This window comes from Piliocolobus tephrosceles, chromosome 3, assembly GCF_002776525.5.
Source record: "Piliocolobus tephrosceles isolate RC106 chromosome 3, ASM277652v3, whole genome shotgun sequence".
Taxonomy (NCBI): Eukaryota; Metazoa; Chordata; class Mammalia; order Primates; family Cercopithecidae; genus Piliocolobus; species Piliocolobus tephrosceles.
This window is the reverse complement of record NC_045436.1, coordinates 22,869,087-22,895,848: the sequence shown is the minus strand read 5'-3', so window position 1 is coordinate 22,895,848 and position 26,762 is coordinate 22,869,087. Positions and strand designations below refer to the sequence as shown.

At 34.2% G+C, this 26,762-nt stretch overlaps 1 protein-coding gene across 8 annotated transcripts in view; it reads right to left on the bottom strand.

Moving 5' to 3' along the window:
* The window catches only part of SPOCK3 (SPARC (osteonectin), cwcv and kazal like domains proteoglycan 3), a 483,863-nt gene that overhangs the window by 5,027 nt on the left and 452,074 nt on the right, over positions 1 to 26,762 (bottom strand). For all 8 annotated transcript variants that reach the window (XM_023228615.2, XM_023228604.2, XM_023228623.2 and 5 more), the window contains 2 exons: positions 15,861 to 16,082; positions 3,087 to 3,149 (listed from right to left, as the gene is read on the bottom strand). In XM_023228615.2, coding sequence (XP_023084383.2) covers positions 3,087 to 3,149; positions 15,861 to 16,082 — 285 coding nt within the window. The remainder of the gene's footprint in view (positions 1 to 3,086; positions 3,150 to 15,860; positions 16,083 to 26,762) is intronic.

Here is a 26,762-nt window from a genome sequence, read left to right as displayed (position 1 = left end):
TGTCAACTAGAATCTCTCTCTTCTCTCTTCCATTTTAAGATGTGACTTAAATGTGACCCACAATCTAAAGTCTTCTTTTCAAGTGAAAGATTCCTGATTACTTCTTCCATTCTCTGTGTGTATGTGTGTGTGTGTGTGTGTGTGTGTGTGTGTGTGGACTGTCCCTGCATACTTTCACCACTATATTGTGATATCATCTATAGTTAGAAATATTTAGGTTCTCTTCATTTTCATTGTTGTATGAACAACATCTCAAACCCATGGTCTAGAGGGAACACAGTCCATTGGGAATAGTAGAACAGATAGATAAATTTATTTATTTATTTATTGAGACAGAGTCTAGCTCCATTGCCCAGGCTGGAGTATAGTGGCACGATCTCGGCTCACTGCAACCTCTGCCTCCCAGGTTCAAGTGATTCTCCTACCTCAGACTCCTGAGTGGCTGAGATTATAGGTGTGCACCACCATACCAGGCTAATTTTTGTGTTTTTAATAGAGATGGGGCTTCATCATGTTGTCAAGACTGACCTCGAACTCCTGACTTCAAGTAATCCTTCCACCTCAACCTCCCAAAATACTGGGATTACAGGCGTGAGCCATCGTTCCCAGCCAGAGACTTATTTTTATATCTATAAAATCTAAAATACTCCATGGTACAATGCTCATGATAAATGTTTAATTAGTAATTTAAAAGTGAAATCATGTTCTTTATAAGTACTCCAACCAGAATTTAAGTTCTAGGAGATAAGAATATTTGCTTTTATTTTCTGACTATTTTTTCTTCTGTGATCAGAAGCATGATAGTTGTTGGTGAATTTAAATAAATAAATAAATAAATAAATAAATGGATAAAAGACAAAACTTAGTCATGTAACCATATGGCATCAAAATTTCACTATCGCAAAAAGTTTAAAAATTGTTATATGCAAATTATTAACAGTTAAAAAAACTATATTTATTCAAATAGCTGAACTGCTAATCTTTCAATGAGACATACAGAATATCATTAACTGCAGAACACTTTCTATGGATTCAAGGCCACAAAACAACAAGGAAAAAAATTCAACATTGTTACATCTACAGCTTTTACAATTACCATGATTTGACATATTTGATATATACATGTTATGATGTATAGTTAATGCGACCATAATTGATACTTTATGCCAGTAAAGTTGGTTGATGTCTATAGTTTTAGCATAATTCTTAAGAGTACTCTCTTTTCCTTTCAAAGACTGAATCTCTAAATCAGGACCTGTGGCACCATACTCGTATATAACAAGTGATCAATTTCAGACGCATATAATACCCCACCCAAATTAGAAGAAATGCTTAAAGCCTTTAGTGTTCTCTAAAAAAATTTTCATTTATATTATGAAAGAATAATGAAGGTAACTCTTCCCAAATGGGCATAAAATTTTTTTTATACCTTCATATAATCAAAACTTGTATTCTAACAGATTTTTGCTACCGATAGACCTTAAGTAGAAAATACTTTAAAGTTGAATTTCAATGGCTTTCTTTATAGTACACGGCTAAACTTTGATTTGCCAAGACAAACCTATATAAGAACGTATTATTATTATTATTATTATTATTATTATTATTATCATTATTTTTGAGATGGAGTCTTGCTCTGTTACCCAGGCTGGAGTACAGTGGCACCATCTTGGCTCACTGCAACATCTTCTTCCCTGGTTCAAGCAATTCTCCTGCTTCAGACTCCAGAGTAGCTGTGATTACAGACACACATCACCATGCTAGGCTAATTTTTATATTTTCAGTAGAGGTGGGGTTTTGCCTATTGGCCAGGGTGGTCTCAAACTCCTGACCTCAGGTGATGTGCCTACCCTGGCCTCCCAAAGTGTTGGGATTACAGGCATGAGCCACTGTGCCCAGCCAGAATGTATTATTTTCATTTGTGAGCTGTGATATCTCCTGCATCTTGTAATAGGATTAAAAGAAACATGACACATTGTAGCATTTGTCATCAGTAATTTTCACACCTAAAAATGTTTTATTACAAAACACTAAATTTTTAATTCTGTACAATGGCCACTGAAACAAGGATTTGCAAGTAATGTGAAAAATCCTCTTATTTAAACATAATATATTGTAATTACAAATATGGTAAGTCAAAATATAAAACAGATTAATCAGATCCAGAGACATTAGAGTTATATGCCACTAAATACACAAGTATGTTAATATATGTGAAAATAAATGTTGCATATGTGGTGTCACACTTTGGATTCCAAAATAGAAAAAGAAGAACAGTGGCAAAACTGGTGATATCCAAATAAACTCTGAAGCTTACTTAATAGGACTATAGCAATGCTAATTTCTTAGACATTTACAAATGCTCCATCATTATTTGGCACATGCAAGACGTTATATTTAGGGGAAGCTGGGTGAAGAATGTTTGGAAGCTATGTACCTTTGTCACCATTTTTATAAATTTAAAACTATTCCAAAAAGAGTTTATTTAAAAATTGTATGGTTATATGAATAAACCACTCATATGTAATAGTTTAATGATCTGTTTATATCCAAACATTCAAATATTTCAAGGCTTTGAATAACATCTGAAATATCTATCTATCTACTTATACATTTATTTATTAAAAGTAGGGTAGTAAAAAATACTAATGAAAAATACTAACAAGTCTGTTCAAATTTCCCTGAGGTACTCAGAGCACCTTTTCACCCAATTTATAAAACTACTTGATTTAAATAGCACACATACATATATATATATATATATTTGCCATCAACTCTTAAATCTTAACCAAAGAATTAGAACTGAATTTTCTGCTGATGTTTTAACTTTAGCATTGCTTAAATCTCTCTTTTTACTTAATAACTTTCAAAATGAACATTATATTAGGGTAATAAAACAGACATAATATCTTTCAATAGGTAAGGTAATAAAAGTAAGTTTAATGGCTTTCAAAAAGTTCATAAATTTTGTTGCTGAAATTTAGTGCAGTCTATCTTTGTTGGATTAATATTGATTTTATGTTGCTGTTTCCCTGGGGTTATTTATGTAAGCAATAAAGCCTTCAGAAGAATGATCTATTACTCACCTAGGAGCTTCTTTACCCCTTGCCGCTTCTGAATATTGCTGAGCTCCATCTGGCAAGGTGGGTCTGCAATGACATTAAAAATGTTACTTAGAGGATTGTAGTTAAACAAAGAAAGTGTAATTTCTATGTTATCAAACTTCACTTGGTCTTTGCGTGCCTTCAGAAGACACGTATTATATATTAATTGGTTTACTTATGAAGATACATTCATATAGGTACGTACATGTGTCTATCTGTCATCTATCTAGCTATTATCTATCTATCTATCTATCTATCTATCTATCTATCTATCTATCTAATATCTATCTATCTATAGAGAGAGAGCACTCATGCTACTTTCCTAATTGTCAATATATGTATCACCTTGGTTTTCCTCAGAATGCCTGGATCAGATTTTTTAAAAGTATAAAAGATACTTATATGATGAAAAATACTTCTTATTTACTTTTAAAAGGTCAATCAAGTCAGAAATGTGAATTCAACTAATTGACTGCTGCTGAAGCAATTAACTGATTATGTTTTCCCCTCATTTAAATGTTTCTATGATATAGACAAATAGCTTTGTGTTACAAAAGTAATGTATGAAAAAGTTAATGCTTCTTTCTAGCTATGTTAAAGATCTTATTATACATTTTAATATTGTATAATGTTAAGAGATATTGGTCTTTTTAGTTTCATCCCTATATGCAATTTAGGAACAGGATATAATATAAAATTATTTCTGATAAGCCATTATTTAAAAATAAGCTGAAAACATTTAAACCAATTTGGAAATAATCTTTGCCTATTTTCAAACTTAACTGCTTGAAGGAGGACATTTGTAGAGAAATGTATAATTCTAAATAGTCACAATATAGTTTGACTTATATTGTTACTCTTGTATTTACTATTGGCCCTTCATATCTGTGAGTTCTGCACTTATAGATTCAACCAACCGCTAATCGAAAATTTTCAAAAAATAAAAAAATATAGAGATGATTTAAAGTATATAAGAGGACGTGTGTAGGTTATATGTCAATCCTTTTCCATTTTATAGAAGGGATTTGAGTGACTTGATTTCAGTGTTCACAAATAGTCCTGACATCGATACCCCTTGGATATCAAGAGATAACTGCATATAATTATATACATACATCATACGTAAAATATATATAGTCTTATCTGAAAGCAGTTTAATGCATTTTGTATTCATAGTCTAAAAACTTACTGTTAATGCTTGCTATATAAAAGTGGCATTATAAAATATTAAAACTGCAAAATAATATACTATTTCTTATTGTCCTGTGGTACAACTTTTCAGTAAAAAGGCAAAGTATAATTAATTTAAATGATTTTAAAAGTATATAATACATTGAATTCAAAATATTCAATTATTACATTTTATGTAAAAAAGTGGAATAAAGAATGAGATAGGTGCTTAACATATATTTTGTAGTTTAATATGTGAATTTAATCTTGCAAAATCTAAAAAAAATTTCATCTTACAGAATCTAAAATGGAAAGAAAGATAATCACTCCAAGATGGCCGAATAGGAACAGCTCCAGTCTACAGCTCCCGGCGTGAGTGACGCAGAAGGTGGGTGATTTCTGCATTTCCAGCTGAGGTACCGCGTTCATCTCATTGGGACTGGTCAGAAAGTGGGTGCTGCCCACAGAGTGTGAGCCAAAGCAGGGCAGGGCATCGCCTCACCAGGAAAGCACAAGGAGTGACAGAATTTCCTTTCCTAGCCAAGGGAAGCCATGACAGACGGTGCCTGGAATATTGGAACACTCCCACCCTGATAGCGTGCTTTTCCGATGGTCTTAGCAAATGGCACACCAGGAGATTATATCCTGCCCCTGGTTTGGTGGTCCCGTGAGGAAGGAGCCTTGTTTACTGCTAGCACAACAGTCCGAGATCGAACTGTGAGGCAGCAGAGAGACTTGGGGAGGGGTGTCCACCATTGCTGAGGCTTGACTAGGCAAACAAAGTGGCCAGGAAGCTCAAACTAGGTGGAGCCCACTGCAGCTCAACAAGGCCTGCCTGCCTCTGTAGATTCCACCTCTGGGGGTGGGGCATAGCTGAACAAAACATAGCAGAAACTTCTGCAGACTTAAACGTCCCTTTCTGACAGCTTTGAAGAGAGCAGTGGTTCTCCCAGCATGGAGTTTGAGATCTGAAAACAAAGAGACTGCCTCCTCAAGTGGGTCCCTGACCCCCGAGTATCCTAACTGGGAGACATCTTCCAGTAGGGGCTGACTGACACCTCATACAGCCTGGTGCCCCTCTGAGATGAAGCTTCCACAGGAAGGATCAGGCAGCAACATTTGCTGTTCTGCAGTCTCCACTGATGATACCCAGGCAAACAGGGTCTGGAGTGCATCTCCAGCAAACACCAACAGACCTGTAGCTGAGGGTCCTGACTGTTAGAAGGAAAACCAACAAACAGAAAAGAATAGCAGTAGCATCAACAAAAAGGGCATTCACACCAAACCCCCATATGTAGGTCACCATCATCAAAGAACAAAGGCAGATAAAACCACAAAGATGGGGAGAAACCAGAGCAGAAAGGCTGAAAATTCTAAAAGCCAGAGCGCCACTTTTCCTCCAAAGGATCTCTCTCAGCGTCTCGCCAGCAACAGAACAAAGCTGGACAGAGAATAACTTTGATGAGTTGACAGAAGTAGGCCTCTGAAGATAACAAATTCCTCTGAGTTAAAGGAGGATGTTTGAACCCACCACAAGAAAGCTAAAAACCTTGAAAAAAGATTGGATGAATGACTAACTAGAATAAACAGTGTAGAGAAGACCTTAAATGACCTGATGGAGATGAAAACCATGGCATAAGAACTATGCGATGCATGCACAAGGTTTAGTAGCCGATTCGATCAAGTGGAAGAAAGGGTATCAGTGATTAAAGATCAAATAAATGAAATGAAGCGAGAAGAGAAGTTTAGAGAAAAAGAGTAAAAAGAAATGAACAAAGCCCCCAAGATATATGGGACTATGTGAAAAGATCAAATCTACGTTTGATTGGTGTACTGAAAGTGATGGGGAGAATGGAACCAAGTTGTAAAACATTCTTCAGGATGTTATCCAGGAGAACTTCCCCAACCTAGCAAGGCAGGCCAACGTTCAAATTCAGGAAATACAGAGAATGCCACAAAGATACTCCTCAAGAAAAGCAACCCCAAGATACATAATTGTCAGATTCGCCAAGGTTGAAATGAAGGAAAACATGTTAAGGGCAGCCAGAGAGAAAGGTTGGGTCCATCAGACTTCCCAGACAAAGGGAAGTCCATCAGACTAACAGCAGATCTCTTGGCAGAAACCCTACAAGCCAGAAGAGAGTGGGGGCCAATATTCACCATTCTTAAAGAAAAGAATTTTCAAGCCAGAATTTGATATCCAGCCAAACTAAGCTTCATAACTGGAGGAGAAATAAAAGCCTTTACAGATAAGCAAATGCTGAGAGATTTTGTCACCACCAGGCCTGACTTCCAAGAACTCCTGCAGGAAGCGCTAAACATGCAAAGGAACAACCAGTACCAGCCACTGCAAAAACATGCCAAATTTTAAAGACCATCAATGCTAGGAAGAAACTGCATCAACTAATGGGCAAAATAACCAGCTAACATAATGACAGGTTCAAATTCACACATAACAATATTAACCTTAAATGTAAATGGGCTTAATGGTCCAATTAAAAGACACAGACTGGCAAATTGGATAAACAGTAAAGACCCATCAGTGTGCTGTATTCAGGAGACCCATCTCATGTGCAGAGACACATATAGGCTCAAAATAAAGGGAGGAAGGAAGACCTACCAAGCAAATGGAAAACAAAACAAAACAAAAAAATGCAGGGGTTGCAATCCTAGTCTCTGATAAAACAGACTTTAAACCAACAAAGATCAAAAGAGACAAAGAAGGCCATCACATAATGGTAAAAGGGATCAATTCAACAAGAAGAGCTAACTATCCTAAGTATATATGCACCCAATACAGGAGCACCCAGATTCATAAAGCAAGTCTTAGAAACCTACAAAGAGACTTTGACTCACATACAATAATAATGGGAGACTTTAACACGTCACTGTCAACAATAGACACATCAATGACACAGAAACTTAACAAGGATACCCAGGACTTGAACTCAGCTCTTCACCAAGTGGATCTAATAGATATCTACAGAACTCTCCACCCCAAATCAACAGAATATGCATTCTTCTCAGCATCACATCACACTTATTCCAAAATTGACCACATAGTTGGAAGTAAAGCACTCCTCAGCAAATGTAAAAGAACAGAGATCATAACAAAATGTCTCTCAGACCACAGTGCAATCAAATTAGAACTCAGGATTAAGAAACTCACTCAAAACTGCACAACTACATGGAAACTGAACAACCTGCTCCTGAATGACCAGTGGGTACATAACAAAATGAAGGAAGAAGTAAAGATGTTCTTCGATACCAATGAGAACAAAGACACAACATACCAGAATCTCTGGAAGACATTTAAAGCAGTGTGTAGAGGGAAATTTATAGCACTAAATGCCCACAAGAGAAAGCAGGAAAGATCTAAAATTGACACCCTAACATCACAATTAGAAGAACTCGAGAAGCAAGAGCAAACACATTCAAAAGCTAACAGAAGGCAAGAAATAACTAAGATTAGAGCAGAACTGAAGGAGATAGAGACACAAAAAATCCTTTAAAAAACCAATGAATCCAGGAGCTGGTTTTTTGAAAAGATCAACAAAATAGATAGACTGCTAGCAAGACTAATAAAGAAGAAAAGAGAGAAGAATCAAATAGATGCAATAAAAAATGATAAAGGGGATATCACCACCAATTCCACAGAAATACAAACTACCATCAGATAATATTATAAACACCTCTACGCAAATAAAATAGAAAATCTAGGCTGGGTGCAGTGGCTCATGCCTGTAATCTCAGCACTTTGGGAGGCCAAGGTGGGTGGATCACGAGGTCAGGAGATCGAGACCATCCTGGCTAACACGGTGAAACCCTATCTCTACAAAAAATGGAAAAAATTGGTCGGGCACGGTGGTGGGCGACTGAGTCCCAGCTAGTCTGGAGGCTGAAGCAGAAGAATAGCGTGAGCCCGGGAGGCGGAGCTTGCAGTGAGCCGAGATTCTGTGACTGCACTCCAGACTGGGTGACAGAGTGAGACTCCATCTCAAAAAAAAAAAAAAGAAAATCTAGAAAAAATGGATTAATTCCTGGACACATACACCCTCCCTTCTTGACTAAATCAAGAAGAAGTTGAATCCCTGAATAGACCAATAACAGGCTCTGAAATTGAGGCAATAATTAATAGCCCACCAACGAAAAAAAGTATAGAACCAGATGGATTCACAGACAAATTCTACCAGAGGACTGAAGAGGAGCTGGTACCATTCCTTCTGAAACTATTCCAATCAATAGAAAAAGAGGGAATCCTCCCTAATTCATTTTATCAGGCCAGCATCATCCTGATACTAAAGCCTGACAGAGACACAACAAAAAAACAGAATTTTAGATCAAAATACCTGATGAACATCGATGCAAAAATCCTCAATAAAATACTGGCAAACCGAATCCAGCAGCACATCAAAAAGCTTATCCACCAAGATCAAGTTGGTTTCATCCCTGGGATGCAAGGCTGGTTCAACATATGCAAATCAATAAATGTAATCCATCACATAAACAGAACCAAAGACAAAAACCACATGATTCTCTCAATAGATGCAGAAAAGGCCTTTGACAAAATTCAACAGCCTTTCATGTTAAAAACTCTCAATAAACTAGCTATTGATGGGACAAATCTCAAAATAATAAGAGCTATTTATGACAAACCCACAGCCAATATCATACTGAATGGGCAAAAACTGGAAGCACTCCCTTTGAAAACTGGCATAAGATAAGGATGCCCTACTCCTATTCAACATAGTATTGGAAGTTCTGGTCAGGGCAATCAGGCACGAGAAAGAAATAAAGGGTATTCAGTTAGGAAAAGAGGAAGTCAAATTATCTCTGTTTGCAGATGACATGATTGTATTTTTAGAAAACCCAATCATCTCAGCCCAAAATCCCCTTAAGCTGATAAGCAACTTCAGCAAAATCTCAGGATACAAAATCAATGTGGAAAAATAACAAGCATTCTTATACACCAATAACAGACAAACAGAGAGTCAAATCATGAGTGAACTCCCATTCACAATTGTTTCAAAAAGAATAAAATACCTAAGAATCCAACTTACAAGGGATGTGAAAGACCTCTTCAAGGAGCACTACAAACCATTGCTCTACGAAATAAAAGAGGGACACAAACAAATGGAAGAACATTCCACGCTCATGGATAGGGAGAATCAATATTGTGAAAATGGCCATACTGCCCAAGGTAATTTACAGATTCAATGTCATCCCCATCAAGTTAGCAATGACTTTCTTCACAGAGTTGGAACAATACTACTTTAAAGCTCATATGAAACCAAAAAAGAGCTCGCATTGCCAAGGCAATCCTAAGCCAAAAGAACAAAGCTGGAGGCATCATGCTACCTGACTTCAAACTATACTACCAGGCTACAGTAACCAAAACAGCATGGTAATGGTATCAAAACAGAGATACAGACCAATGGAACAGAACAGAGCCCTCAGAAATAATACCACACATCTACAACCATCTGATCTTTGACAAACCTGTAAAAAAACAAGAAATAAGGAAAGGATTCCCTGTTTAATAACTGGTGCTGGGAAAACTGGCTAGCCATATGTAGAAAGCTGAAATTGGATCCCTTCCTTACACCTTACATAAAAATTATTTCAAGGTGGATTAAATACTTAAAACCATAAAAACCCTAGAAGAAAACCTAGGCAATACCAGTCAGGACATACGCATGGGCAAGGACTTCATGACTAAAACACCAAAAGCAATGGCAACAAAAGCCAGAATTGACAAATGGGATCAAATTAAACTACAGAGCTTTTTCACAGCAAAAGAAACTACCATCAGAGTGATCAGGCAACCTACAGAATGGGAAAACATTTTTACAATCTACCCATCTGACAAAGGGCTAACATCCAAATCCACAAAGAACTTAAACAAATTTACAAGATAAAATCAAACAACCCCATCAAAAAGTGGGTGAAGGATATGAACAGACACTTCTCAAAAGAAGACATTTATGCAGCCAACAGACACATTAAAAAATGCTCATCATCACTATCCATCAGAGAAATGCAAATCAAAACCACAATGAGATACCATCTCACACCAGTTAGACTAGTGATCATTAAAAAGTCAGGAAACAAGTGCTGGAGATGATGTGGAGAAATAGGAACACTTTTACACTCTTGGTGGGACTGTAAACTAGTTCAACCATTATGGAAGACAGTGTGGTGATTCCTCAAGGATCTAGAACTAGAAATACCATTTGACCCAGCCATCTTATTACTGGGTACATACACAAAGGATTATAAATCATGTTGCTATAAAGATACATGCACACATATGTTTATTGCAGCACTATTCACAATAGTAAAGACTTGGAACTGCCCAAATATCCATCAATGATAGACTGGATTAAGAAAATGTGGAACATATACACCATGGAATACTATGCAGCCATAAAAAAGGATGAGTTCATGTCCTTTGTAGGGACACGGATGAAGCTGGAAACCATCATTCTGAGCAAACTATCACAAGGACAGAAAACCAAAGACCGCATGTTCTCACTCATTGGTGGGAATTGAACAATGAGAACACTTGGACACAAGGTGGGGAACATCACACACTAGGGTCTGTCGTGGGGTGGATGGAGTGGGGACAGATAGCACTGGGAGAAATACCTAATGTAAATGAAGAGTTAATGGGTACAGCACACCAACATTGCACATGTATACATATGTAACAAACCTACATGTTGTGCACATGTACCCTAGAACTTAAAGTATAATAAAAAATAAAATAAAAATAACAAAATAAAATAAAACATAAAGAAAAAGAAACATGTTTGAAAATCTTGTATAATTACCATATTGCTCTATTTCATTTTGAAATTGATCCAATTGATCCCTTTGTTAGTCCTAATAATCTTCTGAGTCTCTTATATTAAAGAATTAGGAATCAAATTGCATAGTTTTTTATATAGACATTTAAAATGTCATAGCTCTCCAAATATGACATCTAAGAACTAAGAGCAAAGAGTCCAGCTTAAGTTTCAATATTATATTGAAAACAGTTCATCTAGTTGTAATTGGCTAGTTATTGTAAAGCAGAAATAGTATTTCTAATGTTTACTTGAACTTCCTGGTGCATTTGAGTCTATACGTGAAAATCCAAGTACATTTGATTGGAATTTTGATTAGTAAACTCAGAGAATAATCCTGACTACCAGTGTTACAAGCTCTGTGTAAGGGAACATTTTAGAATTTCAAGAAAATCATGACTGATTGGATTGTTCAAGTACATATAATATTTAGTTTTAGACTGGTTTCTTATTATTTATAAGCCAGCTCTGTAATTCTGGCCTTTATGTATTCTTAGAGTATTTAATTAAGACTTCATCTATCATTTAAACTCACTTGCAAAGAACTGATCTAGGTAAAAGAATTGTAACCTAACTAATTGCAGTAAAGTTTGGACAGAATCAGACTATTAGGTCTACATAGGGTATGGACTAATAGGTCAGCTTAGGTTATACACATGGATTCGTCTCATAAGATGTATTCCCCCAATGTGTTTACTACCAACGAGTGTTTCAAGTTTATGCTAAATTCTTATTTTATGTGCTTAAAAACTGTATGAGAATCACAAATTAATAAAATATAAACTTTAATCAGAATATTTTATTAACTGTTCTAAACTAATATGGGAAAAGATGAAAAAAAAGTAGAAGTTAAATTTCCAGATGTTATTTGTTTTGAATATAAAATTGTTCATTGTTCTGCATTCTGAATTTTAAAACCCAAACCCCTACACTGGAGTCATCATATTAGGAATTGGTAATTCTCAATACAACAGTAACAATGCATTTTTATTTACCCATGAAATTTTGAACTAAATAAAATGTAATTAGAATAAATACATTTAAAATACTTATATGTTTCCAACAGTTACTACAATACAAAGCATGTTTTCTATACTTGAAAGTAGTCATTTCTAAGAAATATTTGTTTTTGGCTGTCAAATATATATAGATAATATAGAGTCAAAACTGAAAAGAAAGTGGGCATTATGGAGATTTGTGAATGAATCTTTCAGTTGGCAGCGTATGGCTGCACAGGCTGTGTACTGCACAACTCCAACAGGGTACCATCTACCTGAATTGCACCATCGATGGTGCCCTGAAGTTTTACAACAAGGCAGCCCTCTAGCAGTTTTTCAAGTAAGCCACTGCCCTTATTCACTTTTCTTCTCAATACATTATTGGTCATGCAGCCTCTCATAGAATGGTTATACTTTTAAAACTGTATGAGGTTCGTTTCATTCATAGAAATTTCAAATATTCATAATTCCAAATCCTCCATATTTATTTCATTTAATAGGAAAACCATACGTTTTAAAACAAATGAATTAATCCCCCATGCACTACACTTTGATATCTTTTCCTGTTAATTAAATGTATACATAACCTCCAATAATGTCATTAATTTTCATTTCATTCTTAAGAAAAAACACTCGTAAACTAGTTATTAGAAAATGACTTGTTGATGTTATTCATACTGAATAAGACTTTCCAATAAGTTGCTCTGATGATTCTATGGCATTTTATATATAATTACCTTGCTATTTCTGAAAGCAGAATTAAAAATATTTGAAGACAGAAATCAAGGAGTTTCATTTTAAATACTAGTTTATTCATTTACTCATTTTATAATGTGAAGTTATTGAATATGAATAAACTTCAGTCCTCAGCCATAAAATGGGAATATTTATACTTTCACAGGGCTATTTGAGTAATAATTGTATGTACATGAAAGACTAGGTGGAGCTGAATAAATAAATGTTAGTTTTCTTTATCATTCCTTTATCTTACACAACAGCATTTTCAATGGAATAGCAACTAATAAATGATTTACTTTTTAGAGTAAGTAAAAGTAGACATATTTTTATGAAAGTACATCCGTAACACGTAAGGTAGATAAAATCCCAAATTAATATTCCTCCTACTCACTTTTTCAGGATTACTAAGAATAAAGAATTCTACAAATTACAATCATGTTCATTTTGTATTTCTTGATTGTCATGATTTTAGAAAATTAGCCATCGAAACAACTTGTTTCTTAATCAAAATTAAAACAGTTTTTTCTCTTGGAAAACTCCAAGTATTTCACTGGCTTGAAATTGTACGTTCCTTTCGTTGTTGTTGTTGTTGTTGTTGTTGTTGTTGAGGTAGGGTCTCACTCTGTTACTCTGTTGCCCAGGCTTTAGGGTAGAGGTGCCATCTCAGCTCACTGCAGCCTCCAACCTCGCCCTCCTGCCTCAGATCTCCAAGTAGCTAGGACTACAGGCGTGTACCACCACTCCTGGCTAGTTCTTGTATTTTTTGTAGAGACAGGATCTTACCACGTTGCACACAATGGTCTCGGACTCCTGAGCTTATGCAATCCACCCACCTTGGCCTCCCAAAGTGTAGGATTACAGGCACGAGCCACTGTGCCCAGCTGAAATTTTTAACCTCATTTATTAAACTTTCAAAGTTAACTTTAATTTTATAATGTGAAAGTTATTTTTTAGAAAAACACCATTATTTTCCATATTATGCAACTCTAGTCTTCATTACAATTCTAAGTAAACCTAGATTAAATAACCTCTCATTCCATACTATTTTTGAGAGAAAGAGCACTCTCTATATAGCAGCTATATAGAGTATCTATCTATCTATCTATCTATCTATCTATCTATCTATCTATCACTACAGTAAATAAGAATTTCAGGAAAACATTCTAAGATGGAATATTTGAAAAAATCACCATATAAATTAATGGCTACTTTTTAATAAAATTACTTATTGAACTAAAAGAATACATAAAAATGAAGTTGTATCATATCACTAGCATGCCTTCTCAGTTACCCTGAGAACTTTTTAACTTCTAGCAATTAAAGTAATGAAATGTTGGCTAAGAGTTTACCCAAACCATTCTCAGTGTTAGAGAAGTTGTAGAAGCTCTTTTACTAGCTTAGGTACCATTTATTAAACTATTTCTGCTATGCACTAAATGAATCAGAGTACAAATCTTCTTATGGCTATACAAAAATTAACACTTTGGGAGAATGCTGCTCTTTAAATGAAACATAAATAAAGTAAAATTTTGCTATGGATACCTTTAATCAATCCTACAAATATTGCTACAAACCCCAAGAATATTCTAAGATAAAAGTATTTATCTATTTCTGTAGACGAAGCATTCAGAGTTATTCAGAATATTTTAAATGTTTGTGTATAGACACCAAAAATATGCTATCATAACACCAAAAAATAAAAATAAAAAACTAAAATAACATTTGTCATCATAAGAAAAGAGTACATGACTACATGTATTTTTCTGGCAGCTTAGCTGGATTTACTACTTTTTATTATTTAAATTATTTAAATGCACACTTATCATTAATACTAGGATGTAGGCTTTTAAGAGTATTTAACTTGAAAGCACATATGTAATATAGCCAACAATGTGTGTTTGTGTGTGTAATACATATTTTAATATAGTAAATGTATTTTTTAAACTTTTTTTAGAGTGGTTCATAAACAGTTAAGTTACTGTACTCAACTAAAGCTTCTGTTGACTTACCACTAATCAATTTATACATATTCATTTCATCCCTAATTACTGAACTATTACTAAATATGAAAAAGTAATTGAGATAATAAAATACCCCATATAATGTGCTGGTTTTCCATATCGAAGACTGAGAATCATTGATATAGTAAAGTATCTTGTTCTTTCTCTTAGGTGTTAAGAATTTAAAAAAACATTGACAATAGCAGGATTTACCACATTAATTCCCAGGGTATTTTCCTAAATTAACATCAACATTACACTTACCATTGTTTCTTTAGTTTCTCAAAACTTTATAATAATGTGAGTTTCTTGTTTCTTTCCCCATACATATTTAATATGAACTATCAATTGATTCCATAAGCGTGACTCCAATTTTACATTATGTTTACATTTCCTAATACACAAAGGTGCAGAAAGAATTGGTATCATTTCAACTTTTCACTTGCCTGGCCTCCTGCTTAGTATTAAGAGACACTTTTTCTGCTAGTGAATTTTATAAAAGCTAAGCTATTTCGAAAAGTTTGAAAGACTAAATCATTTTAAAATCACAGGAGTAAAAATAACTTTATTGTGAATGCTCTGGTTCACTCAACTCATTTAATACGATCACAAAATAGAACATTAAAACTCCACAGTATAGTGATAAAAAACTCATTATTTTACATTGTGGGCAAAGCAGATAGCAAATTAATTTTAATGATTACTTTTAATATCTATGTTCTTATATCTCTATGTGCTTCTTGGTGGCTCATAATGGAAACTATAATGCAGTGCATTAATATAAAATATTAATTACTATTTTTCATCTTATTTAGCATGTGTTGCATCTCTGGCAGAGTTGTTTGCTCAACAAGCTGCTTATTTGCTCTTTTATTAAACACTTGAATTACAAAAACGTATATAAAATGAATTAGCATAGTGTACTGTTTTATTATCGTAAAAAATAAGTAAAATTTGACATGCAGGTCAACTATTTGCATCTGTGGGGGTCTCATCTTTTACCTTGTTGTCTCTGGAAGCAGTAGCACCATTCATTGTTAGATATTAAACTGTCCTTGTATGTGTCACAAGAATTGAAGAATGCCTTGGTACACTGTTCATTCTTATCAAGGTAAATGCTTCTGAGCTCTGACTGGTCTAATAGCAGGTCATAGTTTGTATCAAGTCTGTTAAACATCCAGCCAAGTGAGTCCTTGCAAATTGGCAAGATACTGGTATCAAATCCTAAAGGCAAAGAGGGAAAATGACTAGTTAGATATGAAAGACACCATTAGCAGAAAGCAAAATAAGTCAACATAGCAGGTAGCTAGTGTAGGATATCTAATGAATAGTCAGAGAAGTAGAGCATTAAATTCATCATGAGTAATTTGTTTCAAATTAAAGTGGATATAGTAGTTTCTACATTTCAGGATAGTTGTGAGAATTAATTAATCAGAAAGCATCTGGTACTAATTAGTCATTCATTCAGTGGCAGTTACCATTATAATTATATATTATTTATATTACTTTACTGATCAAATGTCTTTAAATAAACAGTATATCATGATAAACATCTCATTAGATATATGTAAATATTATTTTAAAATATCCTGTAAACAAAAAATAAAATATATATTATTCACAGAACTGAAAATAATATCTTTAAAGCATACTTTACACAAAATGAGTAATAACTTTAATAATGCCCTATATGTTGGTCACTCCGCTATTTCACATAAACCTGTTGACCAGAGAAAGAATAGTCATCACGTAATTTACACAGCTACTTGGTCTCCTGCTTCCCTCGAGGAAATTTTACAAATGCAAATGTGTTGTTATGGGAGGCCAGATGGTGCACTGGATAGAGCAGGTATAGAGAGATGACGGAACTGGGTTTGTATTCAAGCTACACACTATTCCACATGGGTAACCCCTGGTAAGCTGCAGACCTCACTAACCTCAGTGTCCTAAATAGCATCAGATGCAATGCCAGTGTTTTGAACTATTTTAAAACTTTGCTTTAAACAATTCTTATTTTTAGGGATTCAGTGAGCTCTAATTTGTATGTTGCTCATCTAGTTGTTGTTTAATTTTCTCTTTCCTACTCATTACAAGTGAAAGTAAACTAATAACTCAGTTACTTGCATGGAAGAGAGGATGTATTGGAGACATGGGGACTTATGAAAACAGTATCAAAAAGATATAATCTTCAACAACAGGATTTGAAGAGTAATTTAAAGATTCATGAGTGCAATTCTCTCAGATTTTGTAGCTAATTTTATGTTCTAGTAATACAAAATCTATTTTGATAGTTTTTTTCTTGTTATACTTTCAATTATAAAAATAATAGAAATCAAAATATAAATACTTAGGATTAAAAATTAAATTGGAGATTTGGGGGCTTGAAAAATTTACAATTTCACAAACTTTTGGGAATGTGTTTTATTATTTTTCAGAAGATGTTTAATGCTATCTGTGAATCACCATATTAGAAAATGGGAATACGTAGGTGAAAGAGGTATTTCTGGCATTTTCATAAAAGTTTAGAGAAAGAATTGCAGTGTTTAGTTTTTTTGATGTTGTTTAAATTCTCTTTGTAAAATTGTTTATAGAATCAAAACAGAGCTATCCTACTCAAACAAACAGTAAATATGAATGCCTTATTTCCTATTTACTGTGCAAGCACTTACCTTGGTTCTGGAAATGTAAGGTTAAAAATGTAGATTATGTCCCTATTACCTTGAAGCAAATTTTTAAAACAGCATATTTTGAGATATTGGTTTAAATTACTCTTATTACCAGAAGTTGCCAAATGCTCAAGGATTACATGAATAAAGCAACCTTGGTATGAGATTTCTGGCGTGCCCTTGATCCAAAGTATACAAGGGTCTGCATAGAGAAATGACCACCTCATTCCAAAATCAGTATCTGTTATCTATCTTATGTCTGGCAGGAAAAGAGCACTGGGGAAAGAGAGTTGGGTACAGCCAAACAGATGAAAAACAAAAACTTCTCTGGGATTCAACCAATTCTGAAAGGTCAGACTCAGTTTGGAGGATGCAAAAGTAGATGAGATATGTGCTACAGGGTTTTGTAGGTTGAAGGAACTGCCCAGAGAAACTGAGCAGAATAGCATGAGTTAGGGATTTTCCAATTAGGGTTTTCTGTCTGGAGACTATATGCAACATTCTAACTAGAATGTCTAGAAATGAAACATGCAGTAAATGAAACAAAACCCATGCTGGATGGTATTAAAAGCACATTGGACATTGCAGAAGAAAAAAAATCCTTGGAACTGAAGATATGTGAAAGACATTATCCAAAATAAAGCACATAGGAAAAAGAATATGATAAAGAAAAACCAACCATGAGCCTTATTGAACTGTGGGACTATGTCACTTGCCTTTACATATAAGACATTGGGGTCTCAGAAGAATACTCAAAGTGTGGGGGTTCAGAAAATTATATGAAGAAATAATGACTTACAACTTTTTGAATTTGAAAACTATTACAAATGCACAGATACACAAAGTACAATTAACATCAAGTAGCAGAAAGAAAGAAAATGAAACTAAAGCATACCATAAACAAATTGGTGAAAGCCAGCATCAAAAAGAAAAACAAAACTTTACAAATAGCCAGAACAAATACCGAAACAGGAGAAATTTTGTACAGAGAAACAAAGATGAGAATGGCAGCAAGCTTCTCTTCAGAGGCTATGAAGCCCAGAAGACAATGGAATATTTCTAAAGTGCTTAAACAAAGAAAAAAGCTATACCTAGCAAAATTAGCTTTCAAAAATTAAACTAAAAGAAAGACCTTCTAAACACAATGTAAAGCTGAAAGATTTCAAGAGTTGTTAAAATAATTTCTTGACAGAGAATGTAATAATACCACATGGAAATTTGAATCTACATCTAGAAATGAAGAGGGCCAGAAATGCTACATATATAGGTAAACATAGAAAACTTTTTTCACTTCATTTTAATCACTTTAAAAGCTAATGAGTTGTTTAGAGCAAAAACTATAACAAAGTACTGTGGAGTGTACGACATACGTAGAATTAAAATGAATGAAACTAATAGCACAAAACGTGCTGGGGTAGGGAGCGAAGTGAATTCTGGCAAATTTCTTACAGCATATGTGAAGTGCTACAATATTATTTGAAGGTACATTGTGATAAGTTAATAATGTACACTATAAACCCTAGGGCAAAAACCAAAAAGGAAAATATAGTTAATTAACTATGTTAGTTTGTTATTGTTGCTGTAACAGATGACCAAGAAATTTAATACCTTAACATTAATTCATTATTTCATAATTCTGTAAGCTAAAAGTCCAACACAGATCTCAAAATACTAAAATCAAAGTATCTGCAGTTCCTTTTTTGGGGCCGTGGCAAAGAATGTTTCTTTGTTCAGTGGGTTATTGGTAAGATTTAGTTCTTTGAAGTTAGAGTATTGGGGCCCCTATTTCCTTGATGGCTACCACTGGAGGACAATTTCCACCTAGCCACCATCCATATTTCTAGGCGTGTGGTCTCTTACCTCATCTTCAACCATTTCTTCCAGTTCCTTTACCATCTCATTTCTTTTTTAATACAGGTGGGAAAAGATGTCCACTTTTAAGAATGTATGCGATTAGATAGGGCCTATGTGGATAATCCAGGATAATCTCCTTATTTAAAAGTCAGGTGATTCATAAGTTTAATTCCATCTGCAATCTTAGTTCCATTTGCCATGTAATATAACAGGTCCAGAGATTAGAATATGAGCATCTTTGAGAAGTAATTTTTTGCCTCCCATCTAAACCAATTGTGGAGCTGAAATGTGAATCATGAAAAGATATAAAACTGATAGGTCTAATTGAAAATAAGGCAAGATGAAAGAAAAAGAAAAAGAAAATAATAGCAAGAAAATAAAATAATAACAAGATGAAAGTTCTAAACACAACCGTATTGACAATCATTAAATTAATATGGTCTAACCCTTACATAAAAAGGTAGAGACTGTCAGACCAGACAAAAATATCAAACTCAATGCTATGCTGCCTCTAAGCGACCCATTTTAGATATAAAAATACAGACTGGTTAAGAGTAAACTAATGGAATATTTAATCACAAAAGCTGGAATGGATATGTTTACATAAGACAAATTAGACATCAGAAAAGTCTAATTTTCATTGTGGTGACAAGAATGAGATTTCAGGTTAGAAATTCAGTTTACTTTTCATGTCTATTGATTTTGTGTATAAATATTTATCATATAATACAATGTATACAATGCTATATATAATATATTATACATAGTGATTGTATGATAGATTATATAAATATAATATTATATTATATTTGTATTGTATTATATAGTGATGAAATGATAGCACTAGTCAAGAGCTCTCAAAGTCACCAAATAGTAGCTACTGTCTAAAAAGTTCAGAATAAGAAAATTTTTCCCAAAACTTATTTCATTTTATATTTGTAGCATCAAAATAATCATATTTGAAAGGTATACATATAATTTACAATACTGCAATCATTTAATAGCTAACATTCTTCTCAGCATTTATTGCTTCATGATCCTGATGACTCTTGTAACACAATTTTATTTATTGAGATATTCAAACTATAACCAAAATATAAGCTTGCTCTATCTTTGAATTTCAAGGTAAATAGATTATTTTGAAGAATCCCCATATTATCTAGATGTGTACATTAAGGCCTAGGTATATTAATAACAAACAAAGCAAGGTAGTGGCAGAACACAGTCCAATGACCTGAATCTAAGTTAGGTAGACATCCTCCACCAAACCATTATTATTACATTTCATCAAATTGACTTTTTACCAAGCATGCAGACTTACATGAATTTCATTTATTTTTAATATAAAAGATAAACTCCGAGTTCTAATGTGTCATGTCATTAAATACCTGTGCACATCATATATTTAGAAATATTCTTTTATATTGATATATGAATTGTGGAATAAGCTTTGCTCAAATAGAGTGAAAAAAATTATTGGAAGTTTAAATATACTTTTGTTTCACACTATATTGACAAAAACAAAACAATGTATTTAAACTGTCAAGGATGTTTACATGGTACATCATAAAATTATTTATATTAGCTGTTTTAAATTCTTTATCCCATAACCACTGTTATTTCTGGTAATATTTTCAGGACTTATATTTTACCTAAATATAGACCACATTTTTATAGTTCTTAGCATGCTTGGTAAAATTGCAGTGAAGAATATTCAGTCAAAATTGCCTCAAAATAAATTCCATAAAACCAAAAATTTTGAAGAAAATCATGCAAAATCTGTATATTTATGGATTGTTATAAATAATCTCATTTTATTTTATAGTCAGTCTTTAAACTACCATGAAGATAATGTTATATAAGGAAAGTTAAACATAAACAGTAATAATTTATTATTGATCCTTACTTTTTCACATTTAAGATTTTAGAACTAGTGAGTCATATACTACAAATAATACTGTAGAATGTCAAATGAACAAAAAGTACATACAATATATGTTTAAAGTATGCAATGCTATCTGCTGTATTTCCAAAAATGCCATATTCCATACGGAATATGGAATGAAATGCCATATTCCATACGGAATATGGAATGAAATGCCATATTCATTTCTTCTATTATGTTATTCTGAATGTGTCTATATTGTGTCTGAATTGCAATGTGACCTCGTAAGTATATCAATGAAAACTTTTCTTTCCCTAAAAGACTCTGTGTCCAATTTCCAGGAACATACAATTCACATAATTATAATAATGGTGAAGAAATTACATATGAAATATTATCTAATAGCCATCTAATACAATCAAATCTGCTATTCTATCAAATTAGAAGAAAGGAAAAAACTAAGGGAAAATTTAAATTTATACAATTGAAATATGATATTATTGGGAAATTGATATAACAGAATATTCACAAGCAGTTTTTAGGAGTCTGAATATTACTTAAAATGAACTTTTAAATAATTCAGAAACAACATACTGTAGAGTTGTGCAAAAATTACTCTTAGAGTGAATTCAGATTGCTAGATATGACTCTAACTGCAGTCATGTTGAGGTTTCTTTCTTGTTTGTTTGTTTGCTTTTGAGACAGGGTCTTGCTCTGTCACCCAGGCTGGGATGTAGTGGTGTAATCATGGCTCACTGCAGCCTCAACCTCCTGGGCTCAAGTGGTCTTCCCACCTCAGCTTCCCAAGGATAAGACTATAGGCACATGCCACCATGCCTGGCTAATTTTTTATTTTTTATTTCTGTGTTTTTATAGGCTCACTGTGTTGCCCATGCTGGTCTCGAACTCCTGGCCTCAAGCGATTTGCCTGCCTTGTCCTGCCAAAGTTCTGGGACTACAGTCATAAGCCACCATGCATAGCTTCATCTTAAGGTTTCCGCCATCCCTTGACTTCATTAAAGTTACTTCTCAAATTATTGTTTCTATAAGGATCTCCTCTATTCATTATGATTATTTCCACAAACTTTTGTAATAATTTTTCTAAATGGAGGTAACTCTCAAATCTTATAAGAAATATTATACCAGAAAATAAAAGAAAACCTTTTTAAGCAAAACCTTTGTAAGTTATCTATATTGCAAAAGTCAAGTAATTATCATAAAGATGTTCAATATTTAAGCTAAAATCTTAATTCTGTTATGAGACTCTAACAAAGGTGTGAAAAAACTGATACTTTATTTTGCAGTGTAATAAAAGGAACTTTTTTTTTTTTAACTTAGATGTTGTTTGACAATCAATACCAGGATTCTAGAGTTTAAATCTAGATTGCAGTGTGTTGAAAAATTTATACCAGGGATTGTATAAGAAGATAATACTTAATTTTTAAGACATTTTACAACATTCTATTCTCATATGTATTCACTTTTTCAGTCTTCTTCCTATGTTCTTTTACTTCTTAGTTCTTAAATATTGGCATTCTCAGTGTTCATTTCTCAGCTAATTTTTTTCTAGTCTACATCAACTGTTTACGGGTGCTAATTCAATTTTACTGTTTCAGCTAATATTCCAATAGCTCACAATCTTTATCTCTAATCCACCTACCTCATTTGAGCTTCACACTACATGTATATAACCATAGGCACACACACACATTTTATATTAACTAGTATATTGATCACATAATGCACATATATGCATATATTGAACAAATAAGGCTTACAGGATATAATCTAAAACCACACTTTTTTCTTTTTCTCTTATACTCTGTGAATATGTGTTTATTGGTAAAGGTTTTCTCCTATCTCTGGAAGAAGACTCAGGAGGTCCCATAATTTGTTCATCTCAGCTTCTAGTAACAAAAAGTTGTATCGTCCTTGTCAGGTACAAATGTAAAATAATTGGCATTGCAAAATGTCTAATGTTATATAATAATCACGATTCCAAATGTGATTCTTCCTTTCTGTAGCTGGATATTTTGCTGGTGCAAAGTCAGGTAAGGAGAAAATGATGTTTCCTTAATCCTTCTCTATTTTTACTTCTAACTCTCCTCCTCCATCTTTTTTATGACCACCTCCAGTTTTTATGTGGATGAATGAAAGTTACATAAGAGTGGACAGGGAGTTTCTTACCAAATTGATAACTGTCTTAGGAAGACTTTGTGCTGTATGGGCCTATCAGGTTTTAAAGGCTTCATCTATTTTTATACTCCTAGATCCCTTTTTTTGGTCTTGCAGGGGTCTGCAGAGTAAACATACAAGCATATGTCTTGTCAAATGTGAATTTTTTCTCCGGCTACCACCTCTTTGTCCCTGGATATCTGTGATCCATGTTTCCACTGCAGTTCACTCTGTATTCCCAAGAGTCGTCTTGGGTAGAATGTACATTTGTTCTCACCCGTGGCATTCAAATCTGGTCCACAGTAAATTTTCCTGTATTTCTTGTCCAGACCTTTAATTTCAAAGCAGTAGCAACTTTGCTTTGACACGAAATACGTAAGCAGATCATGCCTACCTCTGACTTTTAGATTTTTCTGGTGAAATTCAGGCCACAGTCTGCTTGTCTGGGAACACATATAAAGCTGTCTGAGTGATTCTGTTGAAATCTCTCTCACAGTTTGAAGTGATAATCACCCTCATCCGTCCTTATAGGAATGATGGAATCATAGCATAGCTCTTTCCAAAGAAACCCTCTTCATAAATTCTGTTGCCACCTTTGCTGTCTTTACTCTTTTAGATTTTCCTTTTGGATATATTAATAGTTTCAGTGCGACTTGCTTACATTTGCAAATACCTTCACATCATAGCAGCAGTACCTAGACTAGTGTGTGGCTGAATAACGAAAAGTCAGGAATCTTGGGAAGAACATATTTAGAATTCTTCCTACCACAATGTCTCTAAATTTGAGCAGAAATACAAAGGAAGTGAGATTATGACTAATGCGGGGGAATGAGGGAACGGCATTCCAGGTAGAAGGAAGAGGAAGAGTAACGGATCTATGGTCAGAGCATGATTAATGTCACTGCAGGTAAAAAATGAACCAGCGTGGCTGGAGTAGAATGGATGAGGAGAAAGTGGCAGGTGATGGGGTCAGAGCATGAGTGGTCTGCTCACTCACATAGGTCACAGTAGAGATGCGGCTTTTACCTAGAGATCACCCATCTTCTCTCTGCTTCTTTTTCTCAAGGATGGCTTCAGGTGATTGACCTGATCCACTGAAATAATGGACTTGACATTTACTGAGTTGAGAAAGACAGCAGAAGAGTGAGTTTGTGTGGGGTTATCTGGCTTTGGGTATGTTAAGTTTGAAACACCTGTTGAACTTTGAAGAGATGATTGGAACACAGAGTTAAATGTAAGATTCTGGGAATCAAAGCTACAAGTATAAATTTGAAGATCATCTGTATATAGCTGATTTTCTAAATGGGATACTGAACAACATCTTAAAGGTAATGATTACAGCTAGAAGAAAAAGTATGAAGTCTTTGGGACTTACCAACATTTAGATATCAAACAGTTGAGAAGAAATCAGGAAGGCAGACTCAGAGGGTGGCCCATGAAGTGAAAAAGGTCTGTTTATTCACGGTTGGAATCCCGAATGGCTTGGGCAATGTTTGGCAAATAGTACGAATTTAAAAATATTTTGTAAAACTGATTAAATGAATTAAGTGTGAAGTATATGCCAAACACCGTAAAGGGTGGGGCACAAGCATGAAGAATAGAAAATATGGAACAGATATAAATGTGCGTTCAAACAACAACAACAAACCCAAAGTGACAAGTGGTAGAGCAGGTACTTTAAGAACAGAGAAAAAAGAACATAGTGCAGAGTGTCAGGAATGCTCAATAAAGGATGAAACACATGAGGTGAAATTTGAAAATCTAAAAGGAGTTAAACCAGTAATAGTACTTCGTGACGGAGAGAAGTTTGACAGAGGGACAGAAGGAGAGGAGGAAGGAGACAAAAATCATTTTCTGGGCTAGGCGGGGTGGCTCACGCCTGTAATCCCAGCACTTTGGGAGGCCAAGGAGGACAGATCATGAGGTCAAGAGATTGAGACCATCCTGGTCAACATGGTGAAAGCCCCTCTCTACTAAAAATACAAAAATTAGCTGGGTGTAGTGGTCCCTGCCTGTAGTCCCAGCTACTTGGGAGGCAGAGGCAGGAGAATTGCTTGAATCAGGGAAGTGGAGGTTGCAGTCAGCTGAGATTGTGCCACTGCACTCCAGCCTCGCGACAGAGTAAGATTCCATCTCAAAACAAACAAACAAACAAAAAACAACAACAAAAACATTTTCTGCTGGGATTCAAATGATATTTTCAAAATTATTTTAAAATATGGATTGGAAGCAAATATTCCATTAACTCATCATCTTCTTAGATAACATTGACAACTTTGGATGCGAAAAACTAAGTGAGATTACAGGTAGTGGATGCAACCCAAACAGTACAAATTTATCATTATTAGCTGGCAGGTACAGCTTAAGAAAGGGATCTAGGAAGGAAAATACTTAATGACACTCACTCAAGAACTAACCTAAGGAAAAAGACCAATATCCTACATGTCATCATGAAAACAATGTTAGAAAGAGAAGAGATCACTCTTTAATTGTAAAAAGAAAGTAATATAATCACCTAAAAATCTGCTGCTACATGCAGATGTCATGACGTATGGAATACATTAACATAAAGAAAACTCACTTAAGGGCATAGAAAATTATCAAGGAAATAAACAATAAGTAAATAATTGTATTAAAAGTAATGATTTAAAATAATTCCTTTAGGCAGAAATACAAAGACTGAGGGACTTTGAGAAAACATTTTCAACTGTGAAAAATATGAATATTACAAACATCTTTGTAATTATTAAATGTCAGGATTCTAAAGCTCAGAAACATTTTATAAATTTTGAATAGTTAACACACAGACCAATAATAAATGCAAGCAAAGAAAGCACAGAAATAATTAAATGAACAAAAATCTTTCTCTAGAGAGTTGATTGATGTTTTTAGTATAATTCATTTAATAGTTTTATATGCATATATTGATCTATCTCAATCTAAGTTATTTTTTATTTACATGGAAAGAACAAAAACATTGAGAAACAGAATAATACAAGCAAAATAATTGTTATTAATATTTTATAAACATTCCCAAGCTAGGTAAAATGCAATAGGAAAACATTCTCTGTCTAAGCATGTATATGTGCCAGCATGTACATGTATACCAGAGGCAGTTATTGCAACGTAGCTGAGTCACATACTTGATATTGCCTATTACTTCGATTCTGAGAGATTGACTGGGAGATTACATAATTAGTGAAAGAGTATAGGTTTCAAGCCCACTGTGGTGGCTCAAGCCATTAATTCCAGCACTTTGTGAGGCAAGGTGGGAGGATCACCCCATGTCTCTATAAAAAATAAGAAACTAAGCCAGTTGTGGTG